Source organism: Necator americanus, chromosome III (assembly GCF_031761385.1).
Source record: "Necator americanus strain Aroian chromosome III, whole genome shotgun sequence".
Taxonomy (NCBI): domain Eukaryota; kingdom Metazoa; phylum Nematoda; class Chromadorea; order Rhabditida; family Ancylostomatidae; genus Necator; species Necator americanus.
Window position 1 is genome coordinate 16,493,607 of NC_087373.1, and position 13,641 is coordinate 16,507,247.

Sequence of the window (13,641 nt, forward strand, 5' to 3'; positions counted from 1 at the left end):
ATAGCAATGAAATTATTTAATTAACCAACTCATTGGCTGTAACTAAAACTGGGTAAAATAAATACACTCTTGATTGTTTCTGCTGGTTTTACCAGACACAGAGTTATAGAGCATTCTTACAAGGATTCAATGACTAACGAATGGATTGATCGAGTAATCGAAAACAAACGAAAATAACAGATATAATAATATTAAAACATAATAGAAGAAACAGTTTTATAGTCATGTTCAGAAATGTTTCTGAAAGATGAGTTTAAGGCTACGCCGCTGACAAACACCAAAAGATTTTAGACCTTAGCTTCGAAATCCCGGAGCCAGTGAACCAATGAATTCCTTCATATTTTTACCAGGGCGCGTGTAGCGCTGTCCCTGGCGACTGCAAGGTCGATGGTTCGAAACCACAACCGTTCCAAAGAAGTTAAAGAAAAACATTTGACGAAAGAATGCCACAGGAAAGCTTCGGGTATCAGGACAGTACGAAAGGAAACCATGATAGAGAAGGTTCTGTTAATGAGCAGTTTAAAAGAATTTACTATTGGAGAACGGCAGCTTGTAGTTTTCTTAGGTTCATCAGTACCTGTAAATATGAAACTCTTGGTTGGCCTAGGATTGATTCGAACCATCGACTGCGCAGTCACAGCCAAACCTCTTCTCCGTTGCGCTACATCCACCCTGTCGGGGCCCTAATATCTATTTGGTTCCAGTTTATTTACTCAAGTTTACGTCTATTTATTCAAATCTAACTTTATTTATTTGCTTACGTTCACGTCTTGTCATCCTTTTACAAAAATGGGATTGCTGGACAAAAATTTACTCTGAATCTTTGCGTTTACAAAGTTACAATTTTCGTTGAGTTTCTCCTTTAATTTTTTTGTTGAAGAAGTTGCATGCAAAAAAGAAAGAGATTAACTTTCATTGGTGAGAAGGAAACTGCATGGATGGTCCCTAGATGAGAATTGGCGTTAATAAATCTAGTTCCAGCTGGCATTTCGATTTTTCAGACAATTCGTGGCGGTCATCTGGAAACCTTCAACTGACCGTCATAAGCATGAGAAGAGTCGAAATCGATCAGAAATCCCCGTATAATTAGGCAGAAGTAACCTTCAATTGAGTATTTTATACGTAGACAAGACATGTGATTGCTTCGCAACCCTGCAACGGGTAGGCAGTTAAAGAGGGGGTCGATCGGACCGTTTCAAGGTCTTGCGATCGCCTGGAACGACGACGACACGGAGCGACGTCGGCAACAACAACGGCGCTTCCCTCAACTGTTTGGACAAACCGCCTCGTTGGAGAGGTTTGAAACTGTTGAGTTCAGGGACGGTCGATAAATGAGCTAATGAGAGGACCAACAAGTGCCGAACACAAAAACGTTACACGCAGATTAGAGAGACAAACAAAAAGTACCATAAATAAGTAATGCGGTGAGTTATGAGTAAATAATAGGGAGCAAACAATACTGCAAAAGTAGCTGGCAATACAAAACCAATGATGTAGCGGAAAGTTAGGTCCCTCATGAAAGCTCTAGCGACTCAATAGTCGTGGTATGTGGTGGTCTGTAGCGTTACCATGTTCCACAAATGAAGTCAGTACTAGCGGATGTGTTGTTCGTTGAGTACGCCTATCGCCTGGATGCTTTCTGTAGTGTGATAAGGTGCATGAGAGGACAAATCGCTGATGGATTTGATTTTTTTGCGGGCTCGCACGAAAGTGATAACGCCGAAGCGCAAGCTGTTAAGAAAGAAAGCCGATAAATACCAATCTTGGCTACAACTCCAAGAAATCAATTTTAAAAAAATCAGCAAAAAGTAACGGGAAGTGCATGCACCACCACACATGTACATATACATCATTTGATATACATTTTGTAACCGACCATAAAAATATGCGACACTGTAAGGCAAGTAATAGAATGTATACATAGTAACGCAAATGTAAGATGTACATGTACATGAAAAAGTATGACGGATGCAGGTTTTCTGTTCTCCCTATTTTTTTCTTCAAATACAAAATTTTCATGTTGAAGTCATGGATAAATTAGGAGAAAAAATCTCTTTCTTGTGAGGTGAGAAGAATAAAATACATTCACTTCCACAGAAGAAAATAAGTAGAAACGGACACAGAGTTGATGGCATTTCGTTTGTGGTAAAAACTTGTCGCGACTGAAGAAACGCAGTGAAATTGATGCTCTTTCTCACCCCTTCCCGCGACCTCCAAACAAAGTAGCGGGTTTTCTGCCGGTTTTTTCGCTAACAGATCATTCGAATGTGTTACCTGACGGAGATGCTTCGGGTTGTCGAAATTCATTCAAGGTAACGCCTACGACGACGATCACGTAGAAAGGATTTTATCGACAGCGGATCTTGCGCATTTGTCGACAACAACACGACAACGATACCATGAGAAGAGAGTAAAGTTACTAGAGTAGGATAGTGCAATTAACGACAGTTACAGTATGGTTCTAAGGAACATTATCTGAACAAAAAAAACAAGCAAAGGACTGACAGCTCGTAATGTGATTCTGATCTACTGAGAATGATTAGTTCAACTGAGTTAGGGTTATTCATAAATTCAAATGTACATTCCTTCCTTCATTCCTTATCTCTCATTTTTTCATCGAGAAACAACAACGAAACAATAGAGCGGTTTCCTTGAATGTCAGCAACTTTTTCGAACAGAACACTGTCGTTAGCTTTGCCTGAATTATCAACTATAAGGAAGCGGTCTAAAGTCCGAGGAAATCCAAACGGATGAAGTGAACGTGGGAAATTACCGGAGTACTAAAATTGCATGTGAAAAATCATAAGTTGACATCGTAAGAAATGCTGGTTAGAAGCACTTGTTCATGCACCCACTTGCAACCGAACCATCACGATGACAACACGATTCCTTCCCTTACCTTCTGCTAACAAATTCTTCTCATGACCATTCCGAAGAAGAAAGCCAAACAACAAACGACCTCCTTCCCGAATGGTGTAAACAAGACGAGAAGCTGCCACTTACAAACGGCGACAAATGCAACAGAAGCGGTTCGTAACGTGGGGTCGAACGTTGCGTGATGCGCTTAGGTTGGAGAGATTTCATTTCGAGATGGGTTGAGATGGGAAAGAATGGCGATTGATATCGCAGCGGTCGACCACCCGTTGGCTCTACTATCGCGATGGAACCCAGCGTCGCGAACTTCCGAAATTCTTTCACCCCGTTTCAGGTTTCACTTGAGCGACAGTTCGGATTTGTAGGATGGTTTTCCTTCGTGGCCACACCTGGACACTATGGGATGCACTTGGTGATCGCATGAATAAATACAGCACTTTGTATTCTCCTCATTAAGATGAAAAATTTGTTTTGAATCATAGATATTTGAAGTATACTCTAATTTGACATATACTAGTTAGATATAACAAATAATGCATAATATATAATACTCTCACTTTAATTTCTGCAACCCTATCCCTCCTCTTTGGTAGGGTTTCTATGTCCCTTTCAGGAAAATTCCCCTCAGGCATTAATTTGCACATTTAAATTATTAATGGGAAGATTCGACATATTGAAACGAGACTACATAGAAACTACAAAAGCAATTTGACAAAGGAGTTATTAATCACTTTCTAAGTTTCAAAAAAGCAAGGATTAAATTGAGGAGAAAACACGTGAAGACAGCAGCTTAGGGACGGCGTTACTATTTACTTATTCTCTACAATGAAGCTGAGAACATAAAGAAGTAAATGTTGGTGAGGATCTACTTGTCGCTAATTGTTGACTACTAAGGTAGCGCTTTTTCAAAAACAGGATTGTGGTAGTTGAACTGCATCGAAGATGACACTTATACAACTTTTTAAAGATTTTGATTGTCCAGGAAAGAGATCCGAGGAAAGCTATCACATATTCGCGGGCCCTAGAAAAAAAAAAGAGGAAAAGAGAGGGTACAGCTCTCGAATATTGAAATGTTACAAAGGTAAATCAGCGCAATAGGTGTCGGAATAAGTTAATTCTGAGGACTCTCTAATGTTTTTGTGGGTGTTTTCCTATGAAATTTACGAAGAAATTAGAGAAATTTTTGAACATGAAACCCTGACGATACAAGTATTTCGAAAGTTCTTTTACAACCACTACTTAACTAATTGAACCTACACTTTATTGCCATCTGAAAAACATCATTATGCGAAGTAGGGTAAGATTAGAAAAGTTGTCCACAGGGCATGAATGCACCTACAAACATTTGCAGCATTTTGTGGACCGCAAACATAACAGTGACGCTATAGTAATCTTCTTACATCATCTTCCTCCCAAGTCTCTCTTGTTCCCCATTAGATCCCTCTTCAAATTGAAGAAATGCTCGAAAAAATCCCGGTCACTTTAATTTCGCTCAAGTGGCAATAAGGGTAGGAGATTTTCCATATTTTTTTGCCTGCTATTACTGAAGATCCAGCCAGAGCTGCTCAACTTTGCTCTACTATCTTCTTTATTCGATGAAGAAAGGGCTTAATGGTGAAGAGGCTACGGCTATCGATGTCGAGTAGGAAGCGAAAAACATCATGGAAAGAAAAGAATTGAGAAGGAATCACATAAATACTGGACCTCTTAGCAACTCTTTTTAATACAAATAAAGAACACTAGCAAGTGGATAATAGTATGAGAAAAAGTCAAATTATAACAAATTAGTCCACTTTGAAACGCTGAAAAAGTGGCAGCGATACCTCAACATCCTACTTCTGCAAAATTTCCATGAGATGTTAGCGTTTCGATCCGAGAAGTAGCAGTGAAGTAGAGACGATGCTCAAGGAATGAAATGAAGAGGGAAGGAGAATAGGATCGCGAATAAACAGAAAGAGGACGCAATTCATGAAGAGCGTCTACTGTGAGGACGGAGGAGTACAACTTGAAGGCTCCCAGCCCGTGGGAACTTCGTCATACGTCTACCTTGGACGTTCTATGAATACGTTCAACGACAGCATTCGCACCCGTCAGGGAATTTACGGACCAGCTGACGGACCAAGATCTCCGTGTCCAACGATTCGACTCCACAGTTCTCTGGTACGTAACGTGGGAGAGCACCTTTTCCACGAATGAGGACGCGAATACGCTCACAGAGCCCTAGAGAGATGCCTGCTGATGTTCAACCGGCAACATCTAGCTAGTTTGTTCCACCTTGAAGGAATGGTCCCATCTTTGTGATGGGAATGTATATTGAGAGTAAGGTATACGCGAGAAAATCATATTCTGGAAAGAATCGAACATCGATGAAATAAAAGTTGTAAAACTAAGATAAGGATACTCATACACAATTGGTCTTGGATCACTGGATAAGGTTCTCTTCTTGAAATGTGCATTCATTGTATTCGAAAGCGCGAAATGTCGTTTTAAAGTCGAGGTCACGCCATTCGCCCATGCGTGCAAGTAGATTTAACGCCTCCTTTGTGTTTCTACAAAGCCATTTTGCCTACGCTTGATGAGACAACAATTTAAAAATTATTTTTTTATGTAACGTTTGTAATTTCCGTCGACACCAAAATATCACAGAAGAACATTGATATTCAACAACGAGAAGAGCGAGAAGCTTATACAGCAGGTTCAAAAAAAATAGAAAGAAGGCATCTAGTTAGTAATAAAATAACATCAAAATCCGATAGCTTTCTTCTAGCATTGAATTGACTCTGTTTCTAAGCAAAAAAGCACGCTTTAATCCCTTCATAGAAGTTCTGCTAAATTTAATTAAGTCACCATGTGCAACCTTCAATAAACCTCGCCATGATGATGATTCAGTATTTGGTTTCTTTAAGGGCATCACCCCACGAATTTGAGATGGGACGGATTTCAGGTGGAGTATTCTTATACGGGACAGTGGATTATGGAGAGGGGGTGATTCCGTCCATTTCTTCCTAATTGCCGTAAACAAACGAACCGGAAGATGCGGCGCGTGCACAATGCTGGCGCGCTCCAATCGAACTCGTTGTAGAAAATAGGCGGATCACTCGAAGATCGGATTTCAGGAGGAGAAGCTCCCGAAATCGCTGTAAAAAATAGCGCGCCGGATCGCAGGATAATTTACTGTCTCGTATAAGAATACTCCACCTAAAATCCGTACCACCTCAGATTCGTGGGGCCTTTAATTGAGCCGGTTGATTGACACGAGGTTGTTACAATTCGCCGGACACTAGGTTATTCGTAGCTGATGCTTCGGCGATATCGCCTTCTTCAGAGCCTGAAAAGGTGAAATCGTACGTGAAATCGTCGTGTCCGATCAGACGCTCTATCTGCCCAACAAAGAAAGTCATAAGCCTAGAGTTCCATACTGCTTACCTCAGTGAAGAAGGATTTTTTGCCTCAGCCAGATACCCGTGGAGAGGTGACTAGCGCACTCAAAATAGCAACTTCAACTAGGGAGCGAGTTTCCGCGTAATATAGCGCCATTCCTCTTTGACATTCATATTCGTTCTTGAAATCGGCTCTTGGAATGGATCCAAAACGCTTGCAGAGCTTTCGCGTGGCACAATCGTTATCCTAACCTCGAAATCTTCTCCGTCATAACGCCACAACCTATGACAACCAAACGCAGTGGAGTCACGTGATTTCGCTTTGCCGTTTAGGTGTTCTTTGCCAACTTTGCCAACTCGGACACACAAAGGTCTTCCAGTATCTCGTACATATTCGTCACCGCACTGCATGCAGGAGATTATATGAACAATACACGAACTCATACAATTCCCTTTCGTGTTATCACGATGTATTTTACATTCCGGTGTAGTGCAAATACGATCATGCAGGAGATTGCGCAAAACAAAAAGAGCTGCGTGAAGCTCACAGTCTGCGGACTGATTCGGTCTCAGCGTCGCGCAGCGAATAATAATATAATTATGTTTTGAAAATACAACGGAGTGGACTTATCTATCCGTCCAAGACCTGATGATTTTGTGAATCTGGAGCACAGCTGTAAATTTTTGTAGTATGAACTGTCTCACGGTTTTCCTTTAAAAATATTGCAATTATTCTGCACGAAACCTAGCGGGTGACCTATCGAATTCTGGCTAATAAGATTTCTTCATCCTCATCTTTCTTTATTTTTTCAATCACTTGAAAAGAACTCTGACGAGACTAGACTAGAAAGTCTGCACTTGCAGCGCTGATTTGCGGATACGGGATTAATTGAATGGTCGAATGAGGAATGGTCATCGCTAGATGAAATCCGGTTTGGACATTACTGCAAAACCAAAATTGCACTTTTTCAGATTTTTATTGGGAGCATGATTTCAGCACTTTTTTTACAACCGAAACCTATTGAGTATTACTTTTGCAAGGATCCATGTTGGCAGTAGTTTAGTTGCTTTGATCTGATCATGGATTTTTTTCTGGTTCGTGAGAGGTCAGTTGTAAATTATGCAAAAATTACACGGTGAAAAACCTTTCCTCCAAATTTCATTCCAGAAGAAGGGACATCGAAATAACCCTTGCAATTTTGTGCTTAGAAAAACAACACGTTACGTCAATATGGACCTGTTATCCTCCATAGTTCTAATACAAGGCCTGGATTGGCATGCAAACCGCGAGTCTGACACATAGTTGCGGAAACCGCTGTCTGACCCACTTCGCCTCATCATAATCCTAACGTTCGCGTCGCTTCCGTACCACCGCTACGGGGTTCGAATAATTACAACAGCTTATGTAGGTGCATCGATTTTGAATCAGCGGAAACTGGTTTGCAGGCGGAGGGTCCAGGAATGTAACACAGTGGCAGTGGAAGGTTCGTGGCCTGAGCGGACCTGTGGGAAAATTCTGGGGCAGAAATGGGTTCGCATTTACGTATTCACATCCTTGAAGTGTTATGTGTATTGATGGCGTTAATGAACTTTTCCTTTCATGAGTATCATTCGTGATCCTTTAATGTAAAATCGCTAGCTTTCCGTCAAACATTAGTATCCTGGATCTATTTCGATCAGGAAAATTCGGGCAAAGAAGAAAAACTGGTGAAGCATGATGCAAATTAAAGCGTCGTTAGGAGCTATAGTGCTATTCTACAAGAACAGTCTTTAGCTAAGAAGTCGCCCCAAATTCGTATAAGAATTCTTCAGAAATAGAATTGAGATTTTCTGATGAATGATCGCGAGACTATGTTTTTTCTGTACCGAATCAAAAGGCGATGAAACTTGAAATATCGGAAACTGCCATCAGCTCCATCGAACCTCTCCACGATCAACGATAAAAGTGAGTATGAAATCGGCATATTTTCAGTCCAACATTAGTTTCCTGGAGCATTTCAAAAAGGAAAATTCGATTAGAAAAGAAAATGTTGTGTAGCAGGATGCTCGAAAGTTACCGAGAGTCTCTAACTGATTCACAGTGAATGACCATTCACTTTTGTCTTTGTCTCATGAACACGATTCAGTTACTACATCAAAAACAATAGCAAGAAAATTCTACTATGAATAGAAGTGAGTCACTCTCTGCCACTTTATTTCACTGCCCACGAAAGAATACTTATGCAGATGTGTTCAAATACATGTTTCGTTGTATTTCTAACTTTTTGTCCTTTAATTTAGCCTAAACGTCTGTTTTCGGGTCAAATTCAATTTTTTCAAATTTCCCTAGCGTCTACATCATCAAAAATTCCTAATCTAATTCGGGAACTTAAGAATGGAAAAAAATATATATATAAAATATAAAAATATATATAATATATATAAAATAGTGCATACTCAACAATCTCCGGATAATCCTAGGATCTTAAATATCTCTTCTAACAATCATGGAGGCGTTATATATTTCTAATGCATGAATTCTTAGAGAAGAATCTGGTAAATGAAGAAGAACGAAATTGTCAAAAAAACCTTTAAAAAAAAGTGGTGGAATGTCTTTTTTCAGACGGCAGTGGAAACAGGTACGCTTCACAAGTGCATGGTACAAAAAAAAAAGATTTACCCCAATTTATTTGAATAAAACCAAGAAACGCACTTGAGGAATGTGTCAGAAAAAAAAGCACTTATGAATGTACTTGAGAACCAGCAACAAGAAGCAAACTGTTGTCAAGTCAATGCTCTCTAATTGCGATGTTTACGGTGGACCGGTTTGTTGATAGGTTACGAGTTGACGAAACAAATAACGTAAGCGGCGACCACACGGCAGTCTCGCTACTTCGTAAACTTTGGAAATATGATGTGGAAAGAGTAGAATTTACAGATCCCATAGATTATCAATGGATATCATTGAATTTGTATGGTTTTTTGAGTTCCTCTTAGGTAAAACCAACTCATTAGATTTCAGTAAACCAGTACTCCGCAAAACGGCAATTACAGTGCAGGTTCATGCTTCACATAAACAAGAAAGTTGGAAGGAATTGAAAATTTACGGAGCACACAGAAGAAGAACCGATAGCGTGAGGCAACGGAAAGAAAGCAAGGAAACGGAAAAGTGAGTCACTCTGAAACAGCTATACATTTTTGCTTGTGGCAAAATTCACCGAAGAAACGCAAGGACGTCCCAGAAAGATGTGTAGAGAGCGTGACCGAACACATAGTTGACTTCGAGATAGAAATAAGGCGAGCGCATAACAATGACATTGTAGTCAACAGCTCCTCTTCCGGTGCGCCATAAAAAAAACTCGTTTCCCTACTTTTTATATGTTTAGAACACTTTGGAAAACGTTGAAAGTTAACTCTGAGGATCTCCAGAAAATTAGTCCATAGACTAAACCTAATTCAACGTTAAGAGTTAGATCGATGAGGGGAGGGTTGGCGCGGATTTTTCGGATGTAAGACGGAAGTAAAGCTAATAAAATTCGTCAAAAGTGAATACTCAGATTATTGAGCGCTGCACCCCACTGGTACAGTTATTGGAAACGAGTGCGCTGTTATTGGTAGTAGTCAGGAGGCCGGCGGCGTGTTCGTGAACGACGAGCGACGAATGAGTGACCACCGTGAACGTTGAAGAGCGCGTAAGATACATAAGAAACGTTGAAGTGGCATGGATGTGTTAAACATTCGCCATTGTTACTGTTTACGATCCCTGAACTGTTCAAGGACGAGACAATACAGACAGTGAATGAGCTGATCAAAGTGTTTGTAGGAGGCGTGAAACTACACAGAGCCAAAATCCCTTAGAAAAATAGAGTATGAACTACTGTACTTTTATAAACAATGGACTTCTTTAGGGAGTTCTATTATATGTCACAAAGAATTTGACGTATTTTTTTAGTTCAAATTTAACGTTAATCAATGATCAGGCATTCAGTAGATATTTCTAAAAAAAAAAGTGAAATCTAAACCTGCGACTACACGACACTAAATATTTGCAGATCTCGTACGTCAAAAACGAAAGTGAAGAGGTCAAAGCAGAGGTATTAAATCACGCACGGGTGCAGTGTTAGAACAGGCATCGCATATAAATGCGATTATGGGAACTGTAAAATCGTGGATGGTGGCGAGGAATCGCGAACGACCACTTGTCTTCAATGAACTGCGATCTTAAAGGTTGTCATTTGTTGTTGAAGGCCGTTGAAATTACCGGATGAATTTGAAACGCAGGACCACATTGCCCGGGCGGACTGAAAGAAAACGAAAAGGAAGGAACGATGCCGTCGAAGAGACCCTCTCAACATTTCTTTGTAGCATATTTCTAGTGAAAAGATTTATTCCATGCGTTTTGTGGATTTCTGTGTGCTTCTCCAGAAAAGCCTCGCCAACAGGATTTTGTTCAAAAGAGTTTTAGGAGTGAACATAAAGTAAATGTTTGATATTCTCTCAAATAATGAAACAGATCATCAAATAATTTATTTAAAAAAAGAAATATAATCGGAAGTACTCGAAAACAAATCGAAATTGGTTCCCCAATATGTTCGCGCCTAACATTTTACAAGAAGGAAATTCGAAACGCAGTAACAATATATGTCGCTGATCTCCATTGTTCATTCCAGGAATTTCCAAAAAATTCATAGACGCTATTATTTCTTAATTGCAGCACAGAAAACGAGATATCAGAATTGTTAGGATGTATTGGTGACGTATTTAGTGACCAAGCTTGTAGCGGGACTTCTCAGAAAGCAAGCTTTATTTTTGCCCTAATTTGATGGGCGTTTTGGGCGTTGATGTCAGGTCTATCAAAAATGAAGTACATAGGATCGCATCCGTATTATGTGTGAAAAGAGTGTTCCTGGTTTTTGTGAGCAAGTAAGTTTTAACAAACGATCTATATGCATGACACATTTTCAACACAGCTCCAGGGAAAAGTATACGAAGTCGATCATTTTCGACGCCATCCGCGACCATGCCTCCTGGTTGCACGAGGATGGACGTTTAATGACAATGCTGAGCGGCGGCAGCGAGCCCTCGACGAAGAGGACCGGTCAACTGCCGAGTGGAAAGGAAAATTGCACCGATCGCTAATAATTTGGACGATTCGCCGCGAACTCGATTCAACGCCGGCAAAAAGTGCAACGAATCGAAGCGAGCAGGCAGAAAAGGACACGGATGAACTTGCTGAATTTCCCCTCTGCTTAAGTCGGATTTAGGTTCTACTCGGCAAAGAAGCAGGATCGGGAGAGTCTCCCATGTCCTCAGCGTGGTGTGCGTGTCACGATGACTATCGTCTAATGATCGGGTGCTATAGCGGCTGTCATGGCGCATTCTCGTCAAGTGCCGTAACTGAATGCAGGTTACGGTGAGGTTGTTAGTGATGTAGTCCGTTTGGGGAGAAAAAAGTGCAGAATGCATCGTTCATAGAAACCAATGGTGAAATAAATGAGAAATGAACATACAGAAATCCAGAAGCTGATTACCAACGAGCATAGTTCAAATCCAAAAATGTCTGCTGTATATCCATTTCATTCTTTCAATATGTAATAATGCGGAAGAACTGAGAGTAAATAATGGAAACAACAACCATGTGCGACTCATTCTTTAAAGCAACAGGACTATCGCAATGGAAACACAAACATGGATGTTCCCCCGCGCGCGAAAATGTAGTCGTTGAGAGTTTTTTGCCGATTTGGCGTGCAAAGTACGGAACGATGACGACATCGTGACAGATTCAGGGTAAACTCGTGCAATTACTTGCACTTTACATTTTATACATTTACATTCGGAAGAATACAATGTCAAATCTTTTCCTTTGTCACCAGAAAGGTTCAAAAAATTCAGTGCCTGCGCGAATGCGATTTTTTTTAAAATCGAATCAACTGAGTTGCACATAGAACATGGTCGTATGCATTGAAATCCTTGGTGAAGCGGCTGCTTGCGCATCCCAAAACCATGCATTTTGTTCTTTCGCTATCCTTTTTTATCCTTCATCTCTATCTCTTTGTTTCCTTCTTCCCTTTGCCCTCTGCACCAATCATATGCGCATCACTTTCAGCCGAGTGAACACATTCGCTGCTGACTATGGTTACAAATGTCGAAGTACAAAACATCTACAGCACGTCGTACAGGGACAAGAAAGTAGGCGAATAATATAAACAAGCTAAAAGAAACCAGTTCTGAAATCAGTAGTCTATAGTGCATCTCTCCGTATAGCTATCTCTCCACAAGGAGAAGGTAGGAGGAGGCGGAATGAATGCAACGTCGGAATAGCAAGTCGATCAGCTGGTTTCGACCCAGGACCACTTCAAGATCGATCCGACGGATACTTCTTCGCCAATGGAAACACTGCGCATTATATCACCGGAAGAAGGCTCTTCCTAGACCGCTATCGTTTCACTTCTGTTAGAAGCGACTACAGCTGCGGAACTATAAAATGGGCATAAATGCAAACGGATCGAGATGGATCAAGGGGGATATGGAGAAGCGCAGAGAGGATCACACATCTTCAATTTGCTTTGCTTTTTAGCGACACCATTGTTCGGTTGATCGCGAGGGTTGCAACTGCATAACTGCACAGAGCCTTCACTCTGCGAAAACGCGTTTTTTAAACAACGAAAAACTAGTAATAAACTGAGAGAAATCAAATTAAATGGAGCTCATGTTTGACCAAATCGAAAAGAGGAGGAAAACAATAAGGGTGAAAAATTCGGTCATACCTCATGCATGGCTTATGGAAACGAAACACTGTGCGCGCATGTCCGCGAGTTATGACTACGATTAATTTGCATAAGATGCATACGACTCTAAACTAAAGAGCACTGATTAATTCCTAAAAAGAAGAAAAGCTATCAAAAAACTGTAGAACAGCACACTTTCATCTTTTCTGCTGTGCTGGCGTCTACGTTGTACATAATTTCACTATGCGACGATCGATACACTGTCATCCACAAGTACAAGATCGGGTTTTTTGTAGCAAACAGTTCACGGAAGGGAAAATAGCGGTATGGGTCAGCGAAGAGGCACCATGTCACAGACCTGTTCCATGAAACGGGTCAAGCCGTACAGATTTGCGCAGATAATACCGGCAAACACATGGTTCGATTGTCGCTTCGAAAAAAAAAACGTAGGTTTTTCTATTTTCTGAAATAATCCGGTTTTCCACAATCATAGAAAAATACCAGATATATTGTTGAATCGGACAACTGGAGTGTAAAAGGAGGCGTAGGAGGTGGCTAATCTTCTCAGGTCTCCCCATTTATGATTCAGTCGAGAGAATCACCAAGTTAAACGGAAACTCAGCGGCTTGAAGTTCGTATGTAGGTGATTTCAGGAAGTTTTAAAGACCTTCTACTAGGTT

At 40.6% G+C, this 13,641-nt stretch overlaps 2 protein-coding genes across 2 annotated transcripts; one reads left to right on the plus strand and one right to left on the minus strand.

Annotated features, from left to right (window-relative positions):
• Positions 1-6,377: 6,377 nt before the first annotated feature.
• Positions 6,378-6,665, minus strand: RB195_009793 (uncharacterized protein; the record flags this gene model as incomplete). Its single annotated transcript, XM_064190502.1, has 1 exon — positions 6,378-6,665. One exon carries the CDS (start codon positions 6,663-6,665, stop codon positions 6,378-6,380), a length of 288 nt encoding a protein of 95 aa, XP_064048085.1.
• A 4,514-nt stretch (positions 6,666-11,179) lies between these two features.
• Positions 11,180-11,497, plus strand: RB195_009794 (uncharacterized protein; the record flags this gene model as incomplete). The annotated part of the gene is made up of 1 exon (XM_064190503.1): positions 11,180-11,497. One exon carries the CDS (start codon positions 11,180-11,182, stop codon positions 11,495-11,497), a length of 318 nt encoding a protein of 105 aa, XP_064048086.1.
• Between the last annotated feature and the right edge of the window lie 2,144 nt (positions 11,498-13,641).